The sequence below is a fragment of the Cyprinodon tularosa genome, unplaced genomic scaffold (assembly GCF_016077235.1).
Source record: "Cyprinodon tularosa strain WSP-4 unplaced genomic scaffold, ASM1607723v1 ctg713, whole genome shotgun sequence".
NCBI lineage: Eukaryota > Metazoa > Chordata > Actinopteri > Cyprinodontiformes > Cyprinodontidae > Cyprinodon > Cyprinodon tularosa.
In genome coordinates this window covers 478,816-504,042 of record NW_024039467.1, presented here as the reverse complement: position 1 = coordinate 504,042, position 25,227 = coordinate 478,816, and the positions used below count along the sequence as shown (strand labels likewise).

Sequence of the window (25,227 nt, the reverse complement as noted above, 5' to 3'; positions counted from 1 at the left end):
CAAATATTCACACTACAAGCGTAATGTCCAACATTTTAGGTAAGCTTTGCTGATAACAATATTCTGTCAGATGAGCGAACCCGGTCAGACCAGCATACCCCGAATCAATACCTGTTTATCTCTTTAGTTTTGTACAAAAAGTACATTTAAAACTACCTCAACGGGCGTGTATCCCTTTACTCATATTCAAAAAAACTATTTAATTACTTACTTTTTGGTGTTTTTTGAAGTGTATGGCGATCTGACCTTAAATTGTTTTGTCTTTTGTACATGACTAAAGGGATACATGCCTGTTGAGGTAGTTTAAAGTCTATTTTTCATATAAAACTAAAGGGACAAACGCAAATCTGCATCTGCATGCGTATTGACTATGGGTATGCTGGTCTGACGGGGTATGCTGATCTGACAGAACAATGGCAGCTATAACAGTACCGGAGTACTCTAACAGGGTAAAGTAGTTACAGAGTCCTGGATTAGGTTTAGAAGTGTTTGGTGAGAAGACACTGTAAGACCAAACCTTGATGTGGCTGTGCAGACACGAAGCATTGCCAATGCACTGAATAGGTTTGCATCAAAGCAGAGATGTTTTTCTGCTTCCTTTTTTCCTGTCCTCACCGAGACCTCCCAATCAGAACAATGCAGGCTCACTACATTTTCTGTTTTTCCCTCCCTGTGCTTTGTTTTCCAATCCATCCACCACTTTTCCCCTGTATTTTCACTCCAATTGCACTCATAGCGCCTGGAGTTGCAGCACATTGACAAAGTTTGAAGGCGTATCATTTGTGCCAAGGAATTTGCTGGTGAGTGTGTGAATTGTTCTGTGCCCGGTAATTATCAACAACTGCAACAAGTGTGTGATAGGTACAGCAGCTGCTTCACTCTGAGAGCTCTTATAGCTCCTCCTGCGCATAATAGTCTCTCACTTTGCACCTTCTAGACATTGCTGTTGTCATGGAGTTGTGTTGCTCACAAATGCTACATTTAAATTTGTTAGATGTTGAAGTCAGTATTATATATAATGTGAACTTCAATCTCATGCATAACTCCAGCAACAACAGTCCTGATGTACTTGCAGAAAGTCATGACTTGGATATGACGTGACATGAAAAGCTTCACGTTTTAGCTCATAAATCCGAGGGATTAACCATTTTATATGAAAGCAGCACTTACTTTGGATGATATGACATCACAACCAGCTGTGTCTGTACCCAGTCATTTGGGACTAAAAGGCTGGAAATACATTACTGTGTAACTGCAATCAGAAAATGGACAAGATCTGTGATCAAATGGATAAGATCTGTTGCACTTTTTTTTCTTTTTCTTTTTTTTGGAGCGAACTTTCCTCACACACATCCAAAAAACTAAGCCAATCAATAACATGGTATAACAAGTATTTTAGTGGCAGAGGAGGAATTCCAGTTAATGGGAACACACTGACCCATTTTATGACATTGGTTGTTTTCTTGCTGTTATCTTTAGGTTCAGGTTGAGGTAGCTCTATGTCAAATAAGTCAAATTCATCTCTTTGTGTTCAAACCTAAACCACATATATGAGAAAAAAACAGCTGAACAAGATTCATTCAGACTGACATTAACTATGGAAAACCAGTTATATTAAATATGATGTCTCCCAACCTCTGGAAGTTTAAACATTCTACGACCTTCTTCTAGGGATTTGATGTGGTTGAGCAAAGGGGTAGTGACAGTGGTGGTGGAAGGAAAATGATCCATTCGTTTTAGGATGAATCCAGCTAACGATTGGAACACTGTGGCATGAACAGTGGAACTAGCTTTAGCTGCAGTTACAGTGGAAAGTTGTTTGAGGTTTCTGTCTAACAGCTTTGCAGAACTAGAGAAAAAAATTGCCTTTTCTTATAAAAAAAAACTCAAACCGGGTTATATGGAGAGGATGACAATATCAGTTTCCACGTCTAGCCACAGATTCTCAATTTGATTTAACTGTAAAATTTTCCTGGCTAGGGCTGCACGGCCTGGCAGTGTGTAGCACTGCTGCCTTGCAACAAAAAGGTTCTCGGTTCAATTCCAAGCCTAGGGTCTTTCTGTGTGGAATTTGTATGTTCCAGCGGCCAAAAAGCATTACTATTACTATTTATTTGACATCTCTAAATAGTCCATATGTGTCTGTGTATCTGTGGATGGTTGTATGTCTTTTCCCCCATTTCATCCCAGCGCTTGGTGTCCTGAGCCTGTCACAGTGACCCCTCACCCCCCAGACCATGGACTGTTCTCCCTGCTAACCTCAGGAAATAGGCTTCGAAGCATTCAATGCAGGTCCAGCAGATTCCAAATCAGCTTCTTCCCCAACACCATCAGACAGTTGAATGTGGAAAAACTCGAAATCATGTCACAGACTCCGCATGAAACTAAACATATCAATGCGTTTTGTTTTTTTTGCACCATGTTTTTTTTACTTCCACAATGATCACTGCTGCACTTTAAGAAATTGAAATGTCATGATAGCTGTACAAAATGAAATTTAATTTTGTGCAGAATCTGTGTATACAGAATTTTAATAATGTTTGTCTAAGTGTTAGTGTTTCCTTATGACATACTGGCAATGTGTCCAGGGTGTACCCTGCCTTTTCCCAGACTGCTGGAGATAGTTACCAACCCCACAATGACCCTGATAGATAAGGATGAATTGGATGGATTTTCCTGGCTCATTTAAACATATGCATTTATCAGATTTGGATCAAAATCATTCATGTGTAGCTCTGACTGGGGCTAAGGTTCCTATCCTGGTAGCAGGTGAACCTCTATGCCAGTTAGTACTTTGCTTAATACTTTCTCAGAGTATTGCCCTATTTAGCTCTATCCTTCCTTTCATTACATGAAAAGCCTGGTCACATTCAGAATACAAACTTCTGAGGGAACTTTAAGTACCGGTATGTAATTATTGCATACTTTTCACTAAATGATAAGTGTTTTTAATTAATAGTAATTTCATTTGAATGTGCTTTACTGGAGACATCCATGTTTTGTCAAAGAGCACTACCGCCGCCTACCGGTTTGTGACGTCACGGTGCGGTATCGGCTGTTGAGCAAGTCCCAGGACTGTATCTGGTGTTTCACGCTATTATCCATGATGGTGACAACCAGTACACTATGTGAAGCAGAGAGTAACGGATTACTGACGTGTTTTTTCTCTGGCCAGAAGTTTGAACTGTCAGTTTAACTATATCTCTTGCAAATTTCATAGTGAAGTCCTCTCAAAATATAAAATAATTGTTGTTGACATTGACTATATTGGCTTTCATTTCCACATCTACACATGTTTGTATGACAGTTATCTCATTCTATACTCATGAATTACTCAGTGTTAACCAACAGTGACAGGACTGAAAGAATTACTTGTTTTGTATGGCAAAGGTTGAAGTTATCAGAGGGCAGAGTGATTAACAGCCTGGTAGCATATCTCACCCTCATGCAGGAGACCAGCGGTTATACAGAGACCCATAAATAAGATGGTTTTTTTTTTATCAGTCCCCTTTATTTGCTGCAATGCCATCATATTTTATTTGACAGTTTACTGAACTGTGTTAAAACCTGTGCACCAGATTATGCTATAAACGGGGAGGAAGGACAGACAAGCACTACAGTAAGTATTGGCCTGGCTAAGATGGAGCAAGAAATAGTGGATTCTCACCTACCCAGTCACTGTTAGAAAACCGGTTTAGTAGCCATTTAGACCTTGTTACTCTAAATGGTGAGAATATTCCATCCTGACAGGTTGACTAAATCAGAAGAGTCGTGTTCACATCATGTTCCCTATCAGCAGCTGTGCACCATGCCATCACTGCTGTATGCCTGTACAATAATTTATATCGCAGTCAGTATGAGCTTGTATATTTGTGCAAAGTGGTTGCCAACACTCAGTTTTTAGAATTTCCATGTTTTTTCCAGGTTAGATAAAATTCTTGCTATTGATTTAGCAAATGCTTGTTCAAAGACAGAAAAGAAATCAAACAGGGTTGACTGAATTTTCCAAATGGAGGATGTACTCTCACAGGATTTTATCCTTTTTTCTCTACCCCTGTTTTTGGTGTTTTATTTTTGTTTTCTTTATACGCCACACTGCCTTCTACACATAAGGTTTCTCAATGATGAGCACGGTCAGCGTAGTCGCAAAAAGGAATGTACTGTATGTTTGCAAACTGATTCCACTGTAAAATCCTTCCCTCCATTTTATGCTGCAGTCACTTCATACTACTATTCTGCTGAATTTAAAATTTTGTTTGTATTTGGGATATGGGTTCAACAGTATTTACACCCGTTATCATCCGTGCAAAAAAGGTCGGGACAAACAGACTGCTAATAGTAGGATACACCTCCAGGATACTTCCAAAAAAAAAAAAAAAAGGTAAAATTGACCAGAATCACAAAGCTTTAAATATTGTTGGACTGGAAGGGCTGTGGACAAGTTTAAAAATCTCAGGGTTTGGTGAAACAGTAAGTTAAAGAAGAAGATGTAGGGTGAATTTGGAATTTTTGCTGCACTCATGTATGCGCTGCTCTGATATGTCATGAAGAACGAGCAGAGCTTAAAAGCACAGCTTTTGATTTATAGAATCATCCTTGCCAAAAAATCCTCACATACGGTTATGCAACATAGATCATGACCCCAACAAAAAAAAAAAAAAAAAAATTAAAGAAAGAAAGTAGGCTGAACTTGGATGGATGGATGGATGGATGGATGGATGGATGGATGGATGGATGGATGGATGGATGGATGGATGGATGGATGGATGGATGGACGGAATGACGGATGGAGGGATGGATGGATGGACAGATGGACGGAATGACGGATGGAGGGAGGAAGGGAGCAATGGATGGATGGATGGACGGATGGAGGGAGGGGTGATGGATGGATGGATGGATGGATGGATGGATGGATGGATGGATGGATGGATGAATGGATAGATGGACAGATGGACGGATGGAGGGACGAAGGGAGCTATGGACGGACGGATGGATGGATGGATGGATAAATGGATAGATGGAAAGATGGAGGGAGGGAGCAATGGATGGAAGGATGGACGGACAGATGGATGGATGGATCGATGGATGGACAGATGTACGGATGGATGGACGGATGGATGGATGGATGGATGGATGGATGGATGGATGGATGGACGGACAGATGGATGGATGGATCGATGGATGGACAGATGGACGGATGGATGGACGGATGGATGGATGGATGGACGGACGGACGGTCAGACGGACGGACGGATGGATGGATGGATGGATGGATGGATGGACGGACGGATCGATGGATGGACAGATGGATGGATGGACGGATGGATGGATGGATGGATGGCGGATGGATGGACAGATGGACGGATAGTTGGATGGAAGGACGGATGGAGGGAGGGAGCAATGCATGGATGGATGGACGGACGGATGGATGGACGGACGGATGGATGGATAGATGGACAGATGGACGGAAGGGCGGATGGAGGGAGCAATGGATGGATGGATTATTGTTTCTGTGTGCAGCTTGATGTTAATAACATCTGACGGCTACGATCCTCTTATTTAACCAATCAGAGAGCCTATCAACCTTTTTAATCCTAACCCCACCAACAGTGCATGGAATTTTGAGTAGAAAATACAGCCTAGAGTTAGCAGCTGCCTCACAGACAGTCTTCCAAATCGAAAATCAGACCTGATGCTTTGAGTCAGTCCATCCCCCGACAAACCCCCCCCCCCCTCCCCGACTCATTCACGTTGGTGAATAAAGGGCAAGCTAATGAAATCAAGACAGCTGCTCACAGGAGCCATAAAATGTCTGCTTTTGTACCAGAGCTAATTGTTCATCAGGGCTGTAGTAAAGATTACTGTGGATATATACGAAGAACCAAATCCTTTAAATGGCTCTTTTATTGTTCTCCTACAATCCCCACCCTCATTTTAGATATGCTGCTGCTGGGCCCCCTTGTGAAATGACTCTAAGCCATTGTTCCTGTTTTATCCTGATGACACCGAAGACTTGTTAGAGCTGCCTTTGATAGAGATGCCCGGCAAAATTTGAACACTGTGTTATCAGGGAGACGGAGAATTACAGAGGCTGGTATGAGAATGAAACCACTCCATCCTCTATCTCCATCTCTCTTTGGGAATAAAATACTGATAATAACAACATGCAAGGATTGTCGGCTTATCAGGCTCCATTGTACCACAAGTTTAAAAAAAAAAAAACTACTTCAAGGAGAGCAAATTTCAATATGGAGCCCTCTATATTTACAATGTATGTCTTCTAAAATGATAAATTGCCACTTGTATTTTCACAGTGTGATACAGTGATTCACTTATTTCTGAATATGAATACACAGTACATCTAGATTATCGTTAATAACCTCCTGAAACGAAGAATGAGAGAGCAGTTTAATCAGTGCACTCATTTATAAACTCAGCTGTAGACTGAGGGGCACAGTAGAGTACAGGGAGGACTAAGAGATGGTTTCCTCCTGTTCAGCTTTGTCACCAGCTCTGATGCCCCCTTCAGGGCAGAACATTCCAAACCACAGAGGTCAGCAGCATGGAGATCTCCAATTTTTATAGACGGATGAAACCACTCCAGAACTCCACCAGGTTGACGCTTGGGAAATTTTAGTGTTTAACTTTCAGTTCCTGTTTTGATAGTTGCACAATAGGACGGACGCATGATTTTAGGATGCCTCAACATGTTTTGGAAAATCAGAAACCCTCAGCTATGATTATTGTAAGAGGCATCATGTTCCCTTTAACTGTCTGATGTATGACTTTAGCTTCAGGTTTTCTCTGCTCCGATGTTCTTTTCCTTTGAAATCTAAAAACTTTAAAGTAACTTTCTTTTAAACTTCATGTATTTACTTTATCTTTTGATTAGACGATTATTGGCGGCAAAATTGCAGACAGTACTGGGCCTGATTTTTAGTAGAGAGACATTTTCTTCACACTTGGAAACTAATGCAATCATAAAAGTATGTTTATGCTCTGTACCAGCTTATCTGTGTGGGTATCTCCAGCACCCTTTGGGCAAATGGCAGGTCACACCCTGGACAGGGCACCAGCCAATCACAGAGAGTCGGAGATTTAAAAATATATATTCACATATGTACACTTCAGAGAGACACCTGTCAACCAAACAGGTCGTGTTTTTTTAGACTGTGGGAGGAAGCCAGGAGAGAAAACCTGGAGAGAAGCCATGATCTTCCTGTTACAAACTGTCATTGTGCAGTCCCAAAAATAAGCATCTGATTTTTTATTTCTTTTATTGATTCAATGGTGAATGAGAGAAATAAATCAAAAGCAGCTGAAGCTGTAGCTGGGTATTGTGCACCAACTTCAGTGTTGTCAGGATTAGTTCCTCCAACTTTTGTCACCTAAGGTAAAACTCTGCATTTACTTTAAGATATATCTTGCACAAAAATAGCTAAGACTCCAAACTAATTTAGATCTGATGGCAAAACTGAAAAATAATTGAATTTGATTTGACATATTTTCCTGCCTTGGCTCTTTTCTGCTTTTTTTATACAGCATTTAAAAAGGTACATCAAAAAATTGAAACCAAGTGGAAATGTCAGTATTTTTGAGATACCACTGTGGTCTGACTCATTCTGCCAATTCCTAGCCAACACATGTTTGTGGTCTATATGGATTTTACTTGGGTAACTGAGTTCTGGTTCCTTTAATAACATTCATTTGGCCTGACTAACATAAAACCCATATTGGAGTTTTTTATTTTTAAGATGGATCTCACATGGGAATGAAGAAAATCAGATCCATTTGGATCCAACTTTTTATGTTAAGTTATCCTGCATTAAACCGATGAACATGGAAGGAAGAAAGAAAGAAAGAAAGAAAGAATAATGAACATGGAAGGAAGAAAGAAAGAAAGAAAGAAAGAAAGAAAGAAAGAAAGAAAGAAAGAAAGAAAGAAAGAAAGAAAGAAAGAAAGAAAGAAAGAAAGAAAGAAAGAAAGAAAGAAAGAAAGAAAGAAAGAAAGAAAGAAAGAAATCCTCTCTTGTACAGGCAAATTGCTTTGACTAACCAGTTTACCGACCATATTTACATGATCTGCCTATATGGGATTGTGTGTGTAAGCTCCACTGAGGTGACCTAAGCGCACATCTTAATATCCTTTATCTTCTGTTGGTATCGTTGCTCCTCTGGAGTTGCAGATATAATCAGAGGCTTCCCTAATATCCTCACAAGACTTCTGGAAGCGATCATGCTGCATTGCTTGGCTATTTATCATATGAGGATCTCAAGCAGAAGGGAGATTGTTGGTGTGTGGATCGGGGCTGAGATAGATCTCATTGAGGATGAGCGTGTTTTATGTTTACTGAGAGTTTCTCGCGCGTCCAATAAAGGCTGCAGTCTGACAAAAAGCGAGCAACCAGCCAGCCGCGTGAAATCTGCATATCGATTGCAGAGACGCACACGCACGGAGAAAACAACCTCGCGCGCGCATCCCAGCTCTCCGCTCGTAAAGGGGGCGTGTGGGACTGGCACGGACTCAGACCCTCCCTCATTTGCATCAGTCAGTGGAAGAAGCGGAGAGCGAAGACGCACTGAGGAGCTCGAACCGGGAAGAGGAAAGTTATTTAAATAAGATTTTGATTTTTTATTTTTTATTTTTTTTTTATTTGCTTTAGAGATATTTGGGAACTGATCTCGTCTCCCGTGGCGGTGGTCAGGGTTTTAGCTGTAACAGAGACTGTGAATGAGAGCTGGAGATATCGGCTCTCATCTCGGGGAGAGGACTTGTCTGCGCGCCGAGCTACAGAGCGGCTCCACCGGGTAGAGGCTGCGCGTCTTTGCGCAGAGCTGCCCCCGGAATCAGCGGGCGGTTCGAACTAGAGGAGAGAAGAAGTTGGGCTCACTTTTGGAAGATTTTTTTTTCTTTTTTTGTTGTTTAAGGAAACCGGAGCAAAGCTTGTCGGATTGTGCACTTTGTGCGTTTCTGCTCTTGTTGGAGGCGGAAAAGGATTGGATGCCTGCTGCCGGTGCGCGAATCCTCAAGAAGCAGGTGAATGCAGATGTTTTATAATTTTTATTTATTTATTTTTATCTTTCTTTAGTTCATGTTGCGGTTGAAAGAAAAGTGTGAAAAAACACACATATATCCATGAATTTGGATTTCAAACCCAAATCTAAAGTGACATCTTTAATGTGTTAAATGGCAAATATGTCTATTAAATACAATTTGCTATAATTACCTGTCAAAAAAATCCACAGACATGTATAAAGTAGGTGAGAGTTTCAAATTCCCCTTTTGTGCATTTGTGATCCAGCTGTGAACTACTGCAGGCTACTGAAATACGCTTCAGTTGATTTCTTCTATATACCAGAGCGACGGTCTAATGGTGTCACATTTGATGGGTAGTTTTACTTTATTCTATTTTTTAACAAACAGGCGCTGTGGTGCTTAAAATAAAAATTCACACAGAGAGAGAGGGAGGAAAGGGAAATAAATGTAGACCTCTGGCTTCAGAGCAGAAAACAGGAACATGTGATTCACTTCCACTGCAGCTGTAGTATTTACAATAGAGTCACAAAGTGGAGGATATGGAGAAATCATTGCAAACAATGAGTGAAACTGCTCTTATTTTGGAGAATTCCTTTCAATAAATAGTTTGTTCATAGTTGTCAGCGTGTTTTTATATATATATATATGTATATATGGCTGCGGCCCAGACGAAAGAAGTCCTGTTGAGTCACTATATCTTCCATTACTGTCTGACTGCTTTTTTTTTAGATAGGGATAGTGGGAGGGGGGAAGAAAATAGAGAGAGAGAGAGAAAGAGAAAGAGAGAGAGTCATGTCACTTAACGAAGCGCCTTTGCTCAGTGGCTCAGTGTAACTCCGCTTACATATAAGGACTCTTGCAGACACAGGTTGGCCAAATGAAGCCAAACACTATTCCCAAATCCTATAGAGTAAGAAGCGCAGGGCGCACGCGTAAATAAAGAATTTACAATCTTCTTTTTGTTTTGTTTGTGCGCCTCACAGCCAAGGATTGTATCCATTATCCAACGGAGTAAGGGCGCAAGGTGGAGGGACGGAGGACTGGCATCTTTCTGCGGAGTGGAAATGGAAAGGCTGGCCCTGGAGAGGGGAGAGCAGCCGGCGGAGGAGAGGAGACGGAGCAGGAGCTGAGTGACAGGATGCCCGCGACCTGAGCGCTCAGCACCGCTGATACCTTTTTTATTTTTTTAACTTTTTATTTTTCTTTTGCTAAAAAACAAAAAAAAAAAGAACACTTAACAAAGGAGACACATTGTAAAACAAAGAGCTTTGGGGAAATTGATTAATATTTTCACAATTCTTTCCTGGAGTGCTATTTTTCCTTTTTATTTTTTCTTCTGATTTTGGAGGAGACAAAACAAGGATGCATTGTGGATTAGTTTTTGTCCTGTTTATGGGATTCCTCCTGGTGCTCGAGGCTTTTAAAAACGGTAAGTGTGACATCTGATATCTGTATAAATAAAGCTTTTATGTACCCAGCAAAGCCACTAATCCTCGTGTTTTTCCTAAAGATTAGCCCCCTCTGATCTGTGCTGATCTTTGGGCAAACTCTGACTTCTGCCTGGAAAATGCCAAAAGCTCACGCGCCATGATATAAAGTTTCAATTTAATGAAGTTTGAATTAAAACACATCTAAACAAGAACTGTGAACCTAATATTGATAGTTATTTTTTGTTTGTTTGTTTGCAATTGAAGGTGAATCTTTATATTTAAGCCTGCATAAAATAATGTTTACTATCAATAGCCTGTGAATCTGACTAGGATGCAGTTTAAAAAGTTGGTGCATTAATAGATCCAAGCACTTTTTTTTTGCATTTGGGACAAAAAAAAGATCAAAAGAATCATGTTGACGCCAGAGACATTTATAAATAAATATATAGCTGCAAAAAGTGCCCCTTTTAAAATAGAATGCCTATTTTTAATGATGAAACGCGCTGTCAGGAGGAGGGAAGTTTCGTTGAAACAAGCTGCAGATCAGCCTGACTTCAAAACCAAAACTTTCCAGAGAAACGTCTGTGCGCTCAGACGCGGGGTGATGATTGCCTCTCCAACTAAAACTGCGTGTTTATTTGAATATCAAACACAAAAGGCGCCGTACCTTCCCTCCGTTCACTGGCTTAACCACGCGCATGTGGCAGAATGGGGTTATCTAATAGAAATATGCGCTCATAATGAATAATTTGTTGGCCTAATTCTTTTCCTTTTTAAATTATTAATCATTGCTTTTGATTGAGCATCACGCAATGTTCCACCTACTGGAAGTATAGTCAGTGTTTCAGTAACAATGAACAAAATCGATCTAAAAAGGAAAAAAAGAATAAAGAGTTTTTCTAATAAAATTATTAAGATATGATGGATTCCTTATAGCATTATTTTGTATTTTTTATTTTTTGCTTCCTAAAATCTTAATTTCAAATGGGCTAATCCAATTAGAGGTTAGTTTTTTTGTTTTTAGGTTGTTTTTTTGTTTTGTTTTTATCATGTAGGCTCATGAACAGATCAGTTATTGAATATATCAACTTTAGAGAAGTTAAAACTTCTTGCTTGTGGGTGAGTTGGAGAAGAAAAAAAAAATGTAGATTGAAATCAGCTTTAAGTAAGATAAACTTTCTCCCTTTGTTGCAAAAGAATGGCACATCTTAGGTGGAGGGGTTCAAGCAAAATGTTAACGCGCCTTTCTTTTAAAAAATAGACTTTAAACGATTAAAAGTTCTTTTAGTGAGAGAGAAACAACTGTTCCTCTGTTGTTTTGCCAATAAACTATCTTATCTTGGTTTACCAGATTATAATTAGGACGCTTTTTGTTAAAACATATTGGAGTTTATCTGTCCGAATAGGATTTGGTCCAATTATCAGTTCCGACGCCTGTTTTTACGCACAGTTTTGGATTTAATTGAGATGATTGTTTATGGTTAAATAATAACACCGGGGCTGTTTTTGCTCAACAAGCATTTTAGTATCTGTGTTACTAGAGTTGCCTTTTCCCTCCCACCTCTCTGTAGATAAATGCGGTGGCAACATCAGAATCTCCAGCGCCAGCTACCTCACGTCGCCAGGTTACCCCGTGTCCTACCCCCCCTCCCAGAGGTGCGTGTGGGTCATCTCGGCGCCTGGTCCTCACCAGCGGATCCTTATCAACTTCAACCCGCATTTTGATCTGGAGGACCGAGAGTGCAAGTAAGTGATGAGAAACGCGCGCGCGCAGTTTATACTAGTACTAGTTTTTGCATCTATGCTCCATTTCAGGCGTAAAACCAAATGCAGTTCTGTGTTCAATCACAAAGCATATATTCCAGTCATAAGTGCGGCTGATGTGTGTTTCTGTGAGAGAATCTCCCTCCCTACTCGCTTTCCTTCCACTTATTGCACGTCAAACTGCGCCATCTAGCGACGGAAAGCTCCAGCAATCTGTAGAAGTGATCCTCCTGCGGTGAGACGCAAGGATGAAAGAATGTCTCCTCCATGCTGTTCGGTTTTGGAAAGTTCTTCCCTTTTGCGTTTTTTTTTTTTGTGCTGTGAAGTCAGCGGCTGTGATTTTGCAGAGTAAAATTTGATCAAAGAAGCATATTGACATGACTTTTTGTAAAAGTGGAAATCAAATCTTGGAGCATATTCTCATTACTTTGTAGATGCATGTGTTCATGGCTTAATTAACTATTTAGTTAACTTTTGATATCAGTGTTGGGACTTGAGTATCTATTAGTGTCAGTTTTAAAATAAAGGATGGGATAATTTGAGCGGATTGCATGAGAACCCAAAAAACAAAACAAAATAAACAGTTTATCACAATTTCAGGTTTATTATCATTATTATTTCCATTTCACATATTTTCATCCAAGGAAATCGTGGCATGTTTGCCAACAGCTGCTGCATCTAAAGCTAATTACCAATTCAAGATTCCTATTCTGTGTTACATTAATTAGCTTTTCTGTTTTACCTTTTCTAGTAAATCAGGTCTAAAAAAAACCCTCAAAACTAAGGATTGTCAAACACAGGAGTGGGTTATGTTAAACCGAAGAGAGATCAATTGATATGTTAATTAAGATTTAGAAAACCTTTGTTCTATTTTTGTAAACACACTCAAAAAGCAATATTTTAAACTGTTTTTGGGATATTGCTGGCTAACAAAAGAAGCCAAACGCCCCCCATTCCAGAGGGGTGGACTGTTTCAACTGTTTCGTCTGTTTCAATTTGCATGTTTTCAAAACAAAAACAAGGTTTTGTTGGGCTACTGTATAAAACCTCGTACCCAACGCTATTCCTGACATTTTCAATTGAAATAAAGCTTCCTAGATGGGAAGCGAAATGTCTTCAATCTTGGAAACAAAGTCCAGTGGATTGTTTTTAACCTTTTTTTGGGTGGAAAAAACAACCGTACATTCAGAAAGCCAAAAAAAAAAAATCATAATATATAAAATGGTCAAAAGTGGACTTAAATGTTCTAGAGAAAAACAGATAAATTACATGTGGTTGTAGAAGGAGAGGCTCGCTCAAGACAGCAATTATATATGAACCGCTTTAGCCAAACTTGATAAAAACACCCTTTGAAGACAGGTTTCTCTGTGACAGGTGGTAACTGATCCTTATTTGACTTGTAAGCCATGAGCTCCTGCATCAAGCAAAAGGCTAAGCAGCCGACCTATTGTCAGGCAGGTAGTCGGAGCCACCGAAACCAGAGACAGTGGGTAATGTGATGAGGCTGTGTCAGCGTGGATGCCCCGAGGTGAGCTTTGCTGGGCTCACTGCCTCGCTTTGATTGCCTGTCTCTCTGTGTGTCTGTGTGTGTGTGTGTGTGTGTGTGTGTGTGTGTGTGTGTGTGTGTGTGTGTGTGTGTGTCGGCCCTGTTCTGTCTCAGCTGTTTGTTTACGCTGCAGGGCTCCGGAGAACGCAGAGCTTTTCTGGATCCTCTTACTGTATCCCCGCTCCACCCAAAATTGGGACCCTATGCTTCCTTTGTACTCCTTGAATGTTCCCAGTATACACTGGCAGCAGCTCCCCCCCCCCCCCAACCTGGGATTTAAATCCCACTTTAACCTTTTCTTTATAGCTGCCAGAGATTTATGGCAGCCTGTGAATGCTGCTGTCTTTTAGCAGCTGGATCTTTGACACTTCCTTTGTTTCCAGCGTCAGGCCTGTTGTGGGGTGGGGGGGGTGTTCACTGTGAATGAAGTCCAATATGTAGAAACAGAGGGCGAGGAGGGGACAGGAGGAGGAAGAAGGGTCAATAACAATGCCTGTGTTAATCTAATTAGTCGGGAATGAAGATGTTGAGCATGCTAGAGGAGGCATTAAGTTCCTCTAGGCCTCTACAAAGTGAGTTTGCTCCTGGTTTTTTTTTAAAGAAGGTTGGGTTTATACATTAGTGAGTCTTTGATTTTTACACTTCAGCACTACCACTGCTCTTTCCTTCAGGAGACACATTGTCAGCAGAACCTGGCTATATCTGGAGATCTCCCCATTTTAATCGCTCCATTTAATGCTTATATTAGCAGTAAAAAGTATTTAAAATGCATGTTTCGATTCCCCAAGATGAACAGCGATTAGGTACTTGCAATAATCAGCATTTTACTTTAGATGAAATACACATTCAGAGCAGGCATTAGTAGCAGCGCTGTGATCCGAAAGGTTCCTAACCACTTGTTTTTCAGGCTCCATTAGTAAATGAGCCAGGCAGATGGCTGCGCAACCTGCCTGGAAATGATGTATTTGGGCCTTTAAAGCTTTCACCCAAAAATATGGTGACTCCCCTCTTTTTAATTTCATTTTCAATATTGGTAGTGGAGTGTTTTACATAGAGCTTTGGTCATACGTTGTGAGCCATCCAAATTTGTCTTTAGATTTAGTTTTTTAAGAAGATGAATAAATTTTTCCCCTCTTAAGTATTTGAAGATGGTAGTATAGTAAGAATAAACATTAATCTAAGAGATTATAGTTATTGTCATGCTGCAAGGTGAAAATCTCCTATAATCTTTATTTAACTCAATTTGTTTTTCCGAACTATGATCACCTTCTCTGTTCGTGCTAAAAAAAAAGCATTCCTGTAGCATAATTCTGCCACCACCGTGTTCTACTATGTAGATGGTGAGTTGAGAGCCTTATTTTTCTTTCACACATAGTGTTTCTTATATTTGGTTTTCTTTCCTTTGGCACTTTTGGAAAAAAAATTTTTATATATCTTACAAATATAGACCACTTTTTGTTTGTAAAACCAAAATCCTCAAACATACACCGACGTTTGTTGTCATAATGTGAAAAAAAAAGCATAGAGAAGCTTAGGAGGTATAAAAACTCTTAACAAAGCATTGCATGTATCAGCTGTACAGTTGACTGACATGAGAGCTGGACTCATCAGAATCCCCGTTGCAGCTCCGCTCACCAAATCAGCCCTTATATAATGGAAACTGATGAGATCCAGAATGGCTTCCTTATCTGATAGACTGCTAACATTGGTGGGGGCAGAGAGGAAGGCAGTTGGGCTCACAATGCATGCTTCAGTGGACTGCCATACAATCTAATTAGTGGGCCAATGGAACACACATGCACCACATGTTCCTCCTACACAGGTCTTATCAGCAAACCAAACAAGAACCACTCAAAGTCGAGCTTGTAAAAAAAAAAAGGAGGAAAAACAAGTCTATATGGAGTAAAGCCTGGCTACCATGCTGCTGTTGCATGTGCACCCTTGACAGGTTTGTTTAGGGAAGTGCAGAGGCCTGTATCCTGAGAGCAGCAGAAGGAAAACACTCCATCACTGAGATAAGGGGACTAAGTGAGCCTTGTGATTCTGAATGCATGACGTGTTTACCTTTCACACGCCGTTGTAGACTTTCACGGAGTGGAGTTTTCAGGGAGCTGCCCCTCATCGCCTCTTGCGGCTAATGAAGTTTGAGGGAAAAGGCACAGGCCGCATCAAGGCAAATATTTGAAGTCAATTTGCTCAGAAAATCAGCGGAATGAGCTGGCTGAGCAGAGGTGAAAAAAGACAACAAAGCAAACAGATACGTTTGTAGTCCATCACTATTCTATGCATTTATTCTTTGTTCCTTGGGGAGCTGATAAGACCTGTCAGGCTGAACTGGCAGCATCTGAAGTTAGAATGGAAACATGGATGAGAATACAAACAAGTGAAAGAGGGGTACACCTGATAGGCAATTCATCTGTTTAAAAAAAAAAAAGGAATACTATAGCTTGCTTTCTTTCTGTTTAGAGGTGTGATAAAGTTTGAGCTGCTGAACTTTTTCCACCCCCCCCTCCCCTTCCCTTGTTGACTTGAAAAGAAGAACGAATACTTCAGAACCTGCAGGTTCCTCACAAACACTATGAATCTTTGATAGTGTGGGATTTTCTGACCAGACCAGAAAACAGTTCAATGTTGAACACAATAAAATCCCTTGCAGTCAACCATTCGGACAGTCAGTCAGGCAGAGCTTCGGTCTTGTTTGTTTTGGAGGAGCAGATGATTTGAGTTGAAAACTTGAAGGGAGAAAAAGGAAGACTCACCCCTCTCAGCCATTCCTGATGACTGTTTAATTCTACCAGGGTGTTATTTTTCTTTCCGGTCCCCACAGACTTTCCAGGTTGACAGTGTTTGCGGGTAGATGGAGAAAAAGTTTGGACGGGGGTGGTATAAAGTAGCATCATTCGAGAGGAAAGCGAGTGAAAACTTTTAGACTCATAGTGCTTTAAAAGCCAACAAGATCCCTACATCTACACTTAGGTGGACAAATTTAAATATTGGAAAAAGGAATCCTACCTTTCCTTACTTTCTCATTCGTGTCTGTATCACACTGCATTTCCTTCTGTCAGGTTTTGTGGCCTGCCAGGAAAGAAAACACTCTCCACTGTGTACCTAATACAATACATATCCTGCCTTTCCTGCCCTTTCTGAGCAGGATCACCCCTGTCAGAAGCTTGGAAAAGAGGATTGTTGACCTACCCCGCATTTAAAGTTGGATCTGCCTCTGTCATGCGGAGTTCCACTCAGTGTCCTATAAAGAGAGCCACCTGTTTGTAGGAAGTGACAGTGTGGGGCTGAAGGGGGCTGTAGAGAAAGCAGCACTCTGATATTTACTTAATTCCATCCTTTCTGACAGAGGGACACCATGACAATGAGCAGCAGAGCTTCACAGCTGGAAAGTCAGGAGGAAATGTTACTGCTCAGCCCCTGATGCAAGCCAGCCAAAGACAGATTGTTTGTGTATCTGTTCTCAGAAAGGGGAAACAAATAAAACAGGAATACAGTCTTTTTTTTTTTTTTGTCAGTTGCCTTTTAAGCAATAGGTTGACATTGACTTGGTCATGATTTAGAAGAGTTGTCCTCAAAAGTCGAGACAGAAAAATGTAAACTTGATTGCAAACAACAGGCCGCCGCTTTCTTTAACTACCCTCCTTGTCGAAAACAACCGAACATGTGCAAGCTGATGTTTTCTACAACAATAGACTCCCACAGTTCATAGCAGTGGAAATTAAATTAGGCTTTAAATTGCGAACTGAAGCCGTGCCCCCCGGAATAAGAGATTGTCGGAAGAGCAATCCACTTTAAATACAACTTGTTTGCACCTCACACCAATTATGCCTAACCCTATGCTGTCAGTGTGGTGAAATGGTGAAAAAGGCGCCCTGTATTTTAAATGTCTCTTTGCAATATGGCGTTGTTGTTCAGAGTTGAAATAGGAGCGGCATTTAAAATAAAAGAGGTGCAAAGCTGTGGTGCTTTGGAGGGTGTTCACCTGGCTAATTAAGTTGAGGGCATCGAATTTGGAATTGGAGACAGAGATGTATTCAACAGCTATTGCCCTTCACATTCAGTACTCTTTCTTTTTATTTCCTTTAACTGTAGAGGTGTTACTTCCTTGCTAATGAGCAGGATTAAAATAGGTCATTGTGAGTATGAGTGAGTGTGTGTATATATATATATATGTGTGTGAGTAAGGCTGTTGAGTGTCTTTTTTTAATCCACCGGTGAAGTGTTTCACCTTGGCCACAGCTTGGAAGGGCAGCCTGATTGAAAAGCTTTCTGGCCGTGGCATCTGCCATCCTCCCCGCTGCTCTGTCACCACTTTGATTCATGCACAGTCTGACCACAACTGGGAGGCGAGCCACTCTACCTCACAGTGGGATGCAAGTTCCCTTCGCAGCAGAGGGAGTGGAAAAAGGCAGATCTGAGGGAGAGGAGGAGAAAAAGAGGTTGTTGTCCGTAAATTAGCTGTTTTCGAGCACTAGTACGAAATCTGAGGCCATAAAAGCATCAGTCTCTTATATTTCTGTTTGTTTTGTTTCGTTTTTGATGAGATTGGGGAGTCACTCATAGACTGCTGTCCATAAGCTGCTCTGGCACATTGATTGAACCAACCTAAGCTTTCCTATCTAGGCATTTTTGCAGAATGACAGTGCAGCCCATGAACCCTACAAAGATCAGCCCCTTTTAATCTGACTTTGTATCCCAAACAAGGAAATGACTGTATGGTGAAAGACATTATGAGACTGTGGGAGTCTTTCCAACGACAATGAAACAGCTATAAAATGTTATAACTTAGTTAGCCATTTTGTTTTCAAAGTACAGTTGGCATTGAGTACCATCTCTCCAGCGCACGTTTCACACAAACGAAGAAATAAGAATCCAGTTTGTGAAGGAGTAAAGAGAAGCTTCGGGTTACAGTTAGATGAAGCGGACAGGTCACCTGTGCATCCATGGGTGACACCTAAAGATAATTTGCGTGGAAACGAGAAAAAATACATGTTAGCTGTGCACAAAAAGCCCCTAAACAGGGATAGACCCTGCAGCTTCATCCTTTGATACCACGTTAGCTGAGTTGATGAGATGGGCCTTGGGTGCTTGTCAGACATGCTGTATTCATTTATCCATGCTGGACTAAGGCCCCGCCCACACGAAGCCGAATCCTGGCCTAAACGCACAAATTTTTCACCAAACCAGCCTCTCATCCACACGAAGCCGGCGTTTCGGGGGTCTGTAAACTATCTTTTTTTTATTCAGCCTTCAGAGTTGGAAGATTTTGAAACGCCGTTTTCGCGTTTCCATCTTTAAGCTCTAACCGCATTTTTTTTTTTACACGCATGTGTCATAGCGTCGCCTCTAAACACGCATGCGCGACACAGTATCACAACAACAATGGCGCCGTACTGTGTTGAATGGTTGCTGCTCATGCTACTCACCCTGCTGTCGGGCTTACAACAGAATCTTCTTCTTCTGGAATATCTCCAGGAAGAACAGAGCAATATCGACGACATAGTTCATCACCTGAATTTGACTTAACCACGAAAATGGACCCGCAGGGCAACCATGTATAAATATTAGTGCGCATGCCCAACATTTCGTTGCTTATTTTTGCTTTGGCACCACAGTGCCACTTACAAGCCTGGCATACATTTTGCAGCGTTTTCATGCATTCGTGTGGACGATCACATTTATTTTACGTCTCCGTCTTTACGACAAACGTTTTGGAAAATATCAACGTTTCTTGTTCGTTTTGACTTTGTGTGGACGGGGCCTAAAGGCCTACGATTTTGATTGATGTGGCCACAGTTCGACACAGGTTGTTTGTTGCCCCAACGCCCCAGTGCTCAACAGAGTGGCCAACTGGAGTGAAGTCTTGCTAACCGCAGGGATTCTAACTCAAACAATCAAATAATTTTCCCAGAGGGGATTTATTTAAAACAAGTTTATGTGCAATGGGGTAAAGAGGGTAGGTAGATTAGAAAGTCAGAGGCAGAAACCATTTTCTTTACTGCCCAGTTCCTTGGGTTAATTTTCAGTTGCTATGTTTGCCCACAGCAGGCTACAGTTTTTCTAGGGTTTTTCCACCACTCAGCCCTGCGTGATTGGACCAGTGCAGCAGGCAAGACAGTGATTGATGGGTTGATAGCCAGCTGCTCTCTGATTGACTTAGAGACACTCAACAATCCCTCCCTTTGTTTGCTCTTTGCATGATCTCTCCTCACTAAATTGCCAACATTAGTTGTGGTCTATCCTTTTCATTGCGGCAACAATTGCGTTCTCTTCTCGGTGCCCTATTTCTTCCATTAGACAAGAGAAAATGTGAAAGAGGACAGCCCAACAGCAATCTTTTCTGGCATTATCTCAGTGGGGTAAAGTGCTGAAGGTATTATTAGTAGCCTGCTTCCCTGGCGCCTGGCCAGCCTTTCCAGGATGACCCCTGTATGCACTGGAGTGTCTCTCTCCTATGTGCTGACGGCATCATATAAGGGTGGCATGTTTGATTGTCAGGCCAGCAAGTGGAAGTGTCACACCGTCCTTCAAATGCCGACAGAAGGTGACTGACCAGCGCAAGCCAAATCGGTTGCATAATGCCAAGAAATTCCCACTCCTCACCCATTGCCACTAGAGGAGATACACCACTTGGCAAGCCTCCTGCAACGCATGAACTCTTTGGCTTCTAAAGTGCTGTATCACTGGAATATCTGAGCTCTTTGTATAGGAAACATTGCGGCCACAGAAAGATATAAGGGAAAAAGATTTGAACATTAGACAGCACATCTTTAAACTGATTTACATTCAGAGGAAGCTGCCAAATCTTAAAATCAGCACATTACCTGCTTGTCCTTGCAAATATCCTCCCTTTATGTCCTTTCATTATTTGTTTTTCCGTTTTAAATTATTTATCCTTCCTGTAAAGAATTGGAAATAAAACTGTGTTTCTCTCAAGCATGCTAATTTGGACTGGCTCTGACTTTTTAGGTTAGGTGAGGGGGGGTAAACGCTCAACACTCCAAGCGATCATAGTCCTCCCAGCTTTATGGCCAGCCAGATGACCGGGTCATGATGCATCTAGCCAAGTCTGCTCTTTGACCCTCGCCACCCCTCCCCTCTGTCAACCCTTTCACAGGCTCTAGGGAGGTCAGGGAAGAGAAATAGAGCAAGAGCACCAGGGGGAGCGGATGGAGTATTTAATTGAATAAATCCCAGTGCAGTTATTATTACCACTGCCCTCAGGCGTCCTATCCTTTTTCCAATTCTTGTGTGAGTATCTTAGCATGCAAGAGCTCACACTTTATGTTTCTGAACACCTTACAATCATGTTGGTGTTTGTTTTTGAACTATCTCAATCGGGTTGTAACCATTTCTATTTTCCCGTCAACCTCTTTTTCAACAACACTGCATCTATTCCTTGTTTATTTACCTTAGCAGTTTCCCTTAGCACTGGCAATTCAGTCACACCTTAGTGTTCGCCTCTTCCTGCCCATTGTGATGAGGAATGAGATTTTAAAGCTAGCGGTCAAAGGCTTTGCCTCTGCCTGACCTTTGCTTCAACTCACTCTCTTCCTTTTTTTTCAACTTCCATTTTCTTTCTTTGTTGTTTAAGGTATGGGATGCTCCTTGAAAGTAGGATCAGGTTCATTACTCAATGGGAGAACTCTATCCGCCGCCTCAGAGGCAGACAATTTACTCACACAAGTTGTTTTTGGGGGAGAGATTCTAATCACTTTCTTTCCTCATGTTTCACTTTTTTAGCCATAAAGTTCTCACTGGATTAATTTTGCTCAGCTTAGTGGCAGCTTTGTTGAATTGTTTACAATCAGTTTTACAATAAAGAATTTAACAGTGGTAACTCACATTGGAAGCAGAATACTGGCAGAACTCTTGAGAAATTCTGTCTCGGTCTTAGAAGTACCGTAGTAACTAATTAGCTCAGGCTAAAACATTTAGGTATTGGTACAATTTTGAGTTTAACACTTCAAATAAAATGTAATATATATTTGAACTCTACAAAATCGGCAGTGCACTCTAGCATGTAGGATTCAGATGGTCATTTCTTAGACAAATTGTGCAGGATAGTGACCAATGCTGGCCTTCCCATTGCTTTGAGGATGTTGAGATTGATGGTTTCTGCTATTTCACTTGGTATTTTAACCAGGTGCACGGGCTCTTGATAAGATTCAGATCTCAGGAGATCCCTCGCCTTGTGTCAAAAATTTTAATGTTCAGATCTATAAGCCACATTGTTACTCGCTGTTCCTCCATCGCCCGATCTCCCGGGGCAAGTCATGTTTTTTGTTGGGGGAGTACAAATTTCATTGCATTTGCCTGCCGGGCAAGTGCAATGATCGCAAAAAAAATTATTTATCACTCAAAATTACTTTAAAATCACTGACATTCGATGAAAATGACCCAGAAGCGTTGCCGGCGCCATTTTTGTTGTTTTATACACATTCTCGCTTGATTTGAAAAAGGCGCATGATTTGAAAAAGCCGGGTGATTTTCCGCCAGATGGCGTGATTTTTGTCCTCCTAGCGGTAATTTAGATGTAGTTACCAAAACGACAAATGGCTGCATTTATTTTGTCAGGGAAAACTAATCCTGAGTCAGTTAAAAGTCAGGGAATTCTGAAATTATGTAAGACTGTGGAAACCCTGTATAAAATAACTGTATAAGGATTCTCTAGAAAAGTCACATTATATTAATAGTAACAAACCGTGACTCTGAAATAAAAGTTATTAATTTGTGACATTGACTTCTGTCTTGTGATTTATCTTAAGTTTTTAACCTGTCAAGTTTGTTTTTAGATTTTTAACATTACAATTTATATTTTTCCAAGCACACAACAGTTTAAAGCAAAGTAAAGTTTGAAAAGAATGTGCAGGAAGGATTGAAAAGCATGTTAACGCGGTAATGTAGGCTTGAGTTCATTATCTGATGTATGCATTTACACACCAGGAACCTGGAAACTTAAAAAATACTGAATTACAAAAAACATTTAAAAAACAAACATGTTTCATTGATATATATACAAAAATGAATATTAGGAACGATATTTATCAAACATTATACTGGGCAAGTAAAAATTGTTTCTGGGCAAATGAAATGTGAAAGTCAGTCATGTGAAAGGTAAAAATCGTTAACGTCAACCCCGGCTCATATCATCACCAAACTGTCCATCGATTGTTGGGGGACAGGAATAGTTCTTGGTGAACAGTTAATTCCGACTCTCTTGCAGTTTGGTAATCATTTTATGACAGGATACATTTGTCATCAGGTAATTTTGCACACAAAAAAGAGCTATTTGCATTCATTCAATATGTGCAAATAAAACACTAACTAAATTTCAATGACAAAAAGTAAATCCGCCATTGTTTGCAGAAGAAAATATTTTTGTCATCCACATGACCTTTTTCCAATTGGTAGCACTTGTCCATTTGTCTGGAAACCGATGCAATTCCAGCCTGAATCATCCTAAAGCAACAGCCCCCCCCCCCCCCCCCCCCCCCCCCCCCCCCCCCACCCCAACAGTGTGCTGTATTCTTGTCACTCAGGGGTTTCATGGTGAGAAGCTGTAACTGGAATATTATATTACATATTATTGTTTATGTGGTCCAGCTGTAAAGGTCCAGCCTCCTGCAGGGCCACATCTTCCCTCCCTCTCGCTGCCCTGTTATTTTTACCCTTGACTTCTCATTGTTGTAGCGACAGCGCATCATTCGAGTCGTGCTGCCGACCCCTGTGGAGTGCTTTCTCCTTGCTCACCTCTGCCCGCCCCTCGCTTCGGTGTAATCAGAGATCCTCTCAAATGTCAAGGTGGGACAAATGGGAGCCATTCCCTCCAGTAATGACCCCCAGAAATGGGCTGGAGTGGTTCTCTTTCTCTTCTTCTCCCTCTTGCTTTGAGAAAATGTATGGTTCCTTTCACGCCCTTATCATTTGCTCCTTTTTTTCTTTCTTTCTTTATATTTTTCACTAGTTTCCAGCTTTGCTAGGCTGCTTTGTGAATCATATCACAGATTTTCAGGCTGCTGTGTTAGAATATGTTTTCAACTCAGAGTGTAATTGACCTATTACACACTTCTCAGTCAGAATGAGTATATAATAGGGCCATTACTGTAAACTTTATGAAGGATTATTTTTTAAATAAGCGAAAGGGTGGCTCGCTTCATTCCTAAAAGCAGACAGAGTGGAAATATTTACATTTCCACTCTGAGTTGTGCTTGTGATGCATTTATCTGAATTCAAACTTGTTTTTATTCTGGGTTCCAGTAAGCAGAAGAAACACATGCTAAATGTTTTTTTCACTTTGCCATTAGCAAAATTATAATTTTTTTAACCACAGCCTTTAGTCAAATTCACTGCTGATGTTAGAAATAAGATATGTGAAAGAAACGATAGAGCCCTTCACTATGACATGTCATAAATGCATCTAAGGCCTAGATCTATTAGAAAATTATCATTTACATTTTTTAGTTGGTAAGAAAGACTCAAATTAGCAATTTGACAATGGCAGTTGTTAGTTTATAGTCTTCGCTCTCCCTACAAGTTCTCTGATTTTAGGAAATATTATCATTTCTAGATGAACGTTTGGGCGGGGCTTACACTTTTCAATATAAAATCAATAACTATATCATCTGAACACTGCATATTATCAAGAGATGTGCCAGTTTTTGAATCATGAGTTAAAAAGTCAGGGTTAGGGAGCCTGGAAATGTCTGCAGCCGAGTCTTTGTATTTTATATAAGTTCAGTAAGAAGACGATTCAAAATGCTTTACATGGAAAATAAAGAAAAGCACACAGCAGTTGCATAACAATGGCGGGTAAGGAAAATTCGGACTATTCAGTTTTCATGGGAAAATTATGGCCACCCAGAAAAAAAAGCCATCAATTAATAACATTGTCAACTTTGCGATTCTCTGTCACGGGAAACACAAGGCAAGCATTGTTTTTGTCCTGAAACCACTCATGTTTATTAGGGTTATAATGATCAGGTTATTGTGACCTATTTGTCACACTTCAAAGGTTCACTTAGCGATAAAACATGCTCTATGCAAGATGAATAATGGTATGTACAACTACTCTTTGGGCCTCAAGGCGTGTCACAGTCTTTAATAGGAGTAAAAAGTAAATCAGCTGACAATGTGGCTTGGCCTGCTCAGGAGTCAGACGCTTGTGGGTCATACATTAGCGTAGGGCAGCCTACTAACAGTAGGATCTATTGTGGACGATTGCTTCTCGTTCTTGTTTTCAACTCTACAGCCTCCACCCATCCATGTTTTAACTTGTAGCTGCCTGAGAAAAATAGACTCCCCCCACACACACACTCACACACCCTTGGGGCAGAAAACTCCTGTTTTACTGTGTGCTTGTATTTCTGAATAAAGGATTATTTATGCATGCTACAGAGGGAAGATGAATGTAATAATAGAGCCTAAACGGCCAAATTCATTAA

At 40.8% G+C, this 25,227-nt stretch overlaps 1 protein-coding gene across 3 annotated transcripts in view; it reads left to right on the top strand.

Annotated features, from left to right (window-relative positions):
* Positions 1-8,625: 8,625 nt before the first annotated feature.
* nrp1a (neuropilin 1a) overlaps positions 8,626-25,227 on the top strand; it is an 87,298-nt gene continuing 70,696 nt past the window's right edge. For 2 of the 3 annotated variants that reach the window (XM_038268987.1, XM_038268988.1), the window contains exons 1-2: positions 10,400-10,466; positions 12,039-12,213. In XM_038268987.1, coding sequence (XP_038124915.1) covers positions 10,400-10,466; positions 12,039-12,213 — 242 coding nt within the window. Of the gene's footprint in view, positions 9,038-10,020; positions 10,467-12,038; positions 12,214-25,227 lie in introns of those variants that run through there. The other variant, XM_038268986.1, reaches the window with a different exon arrangement.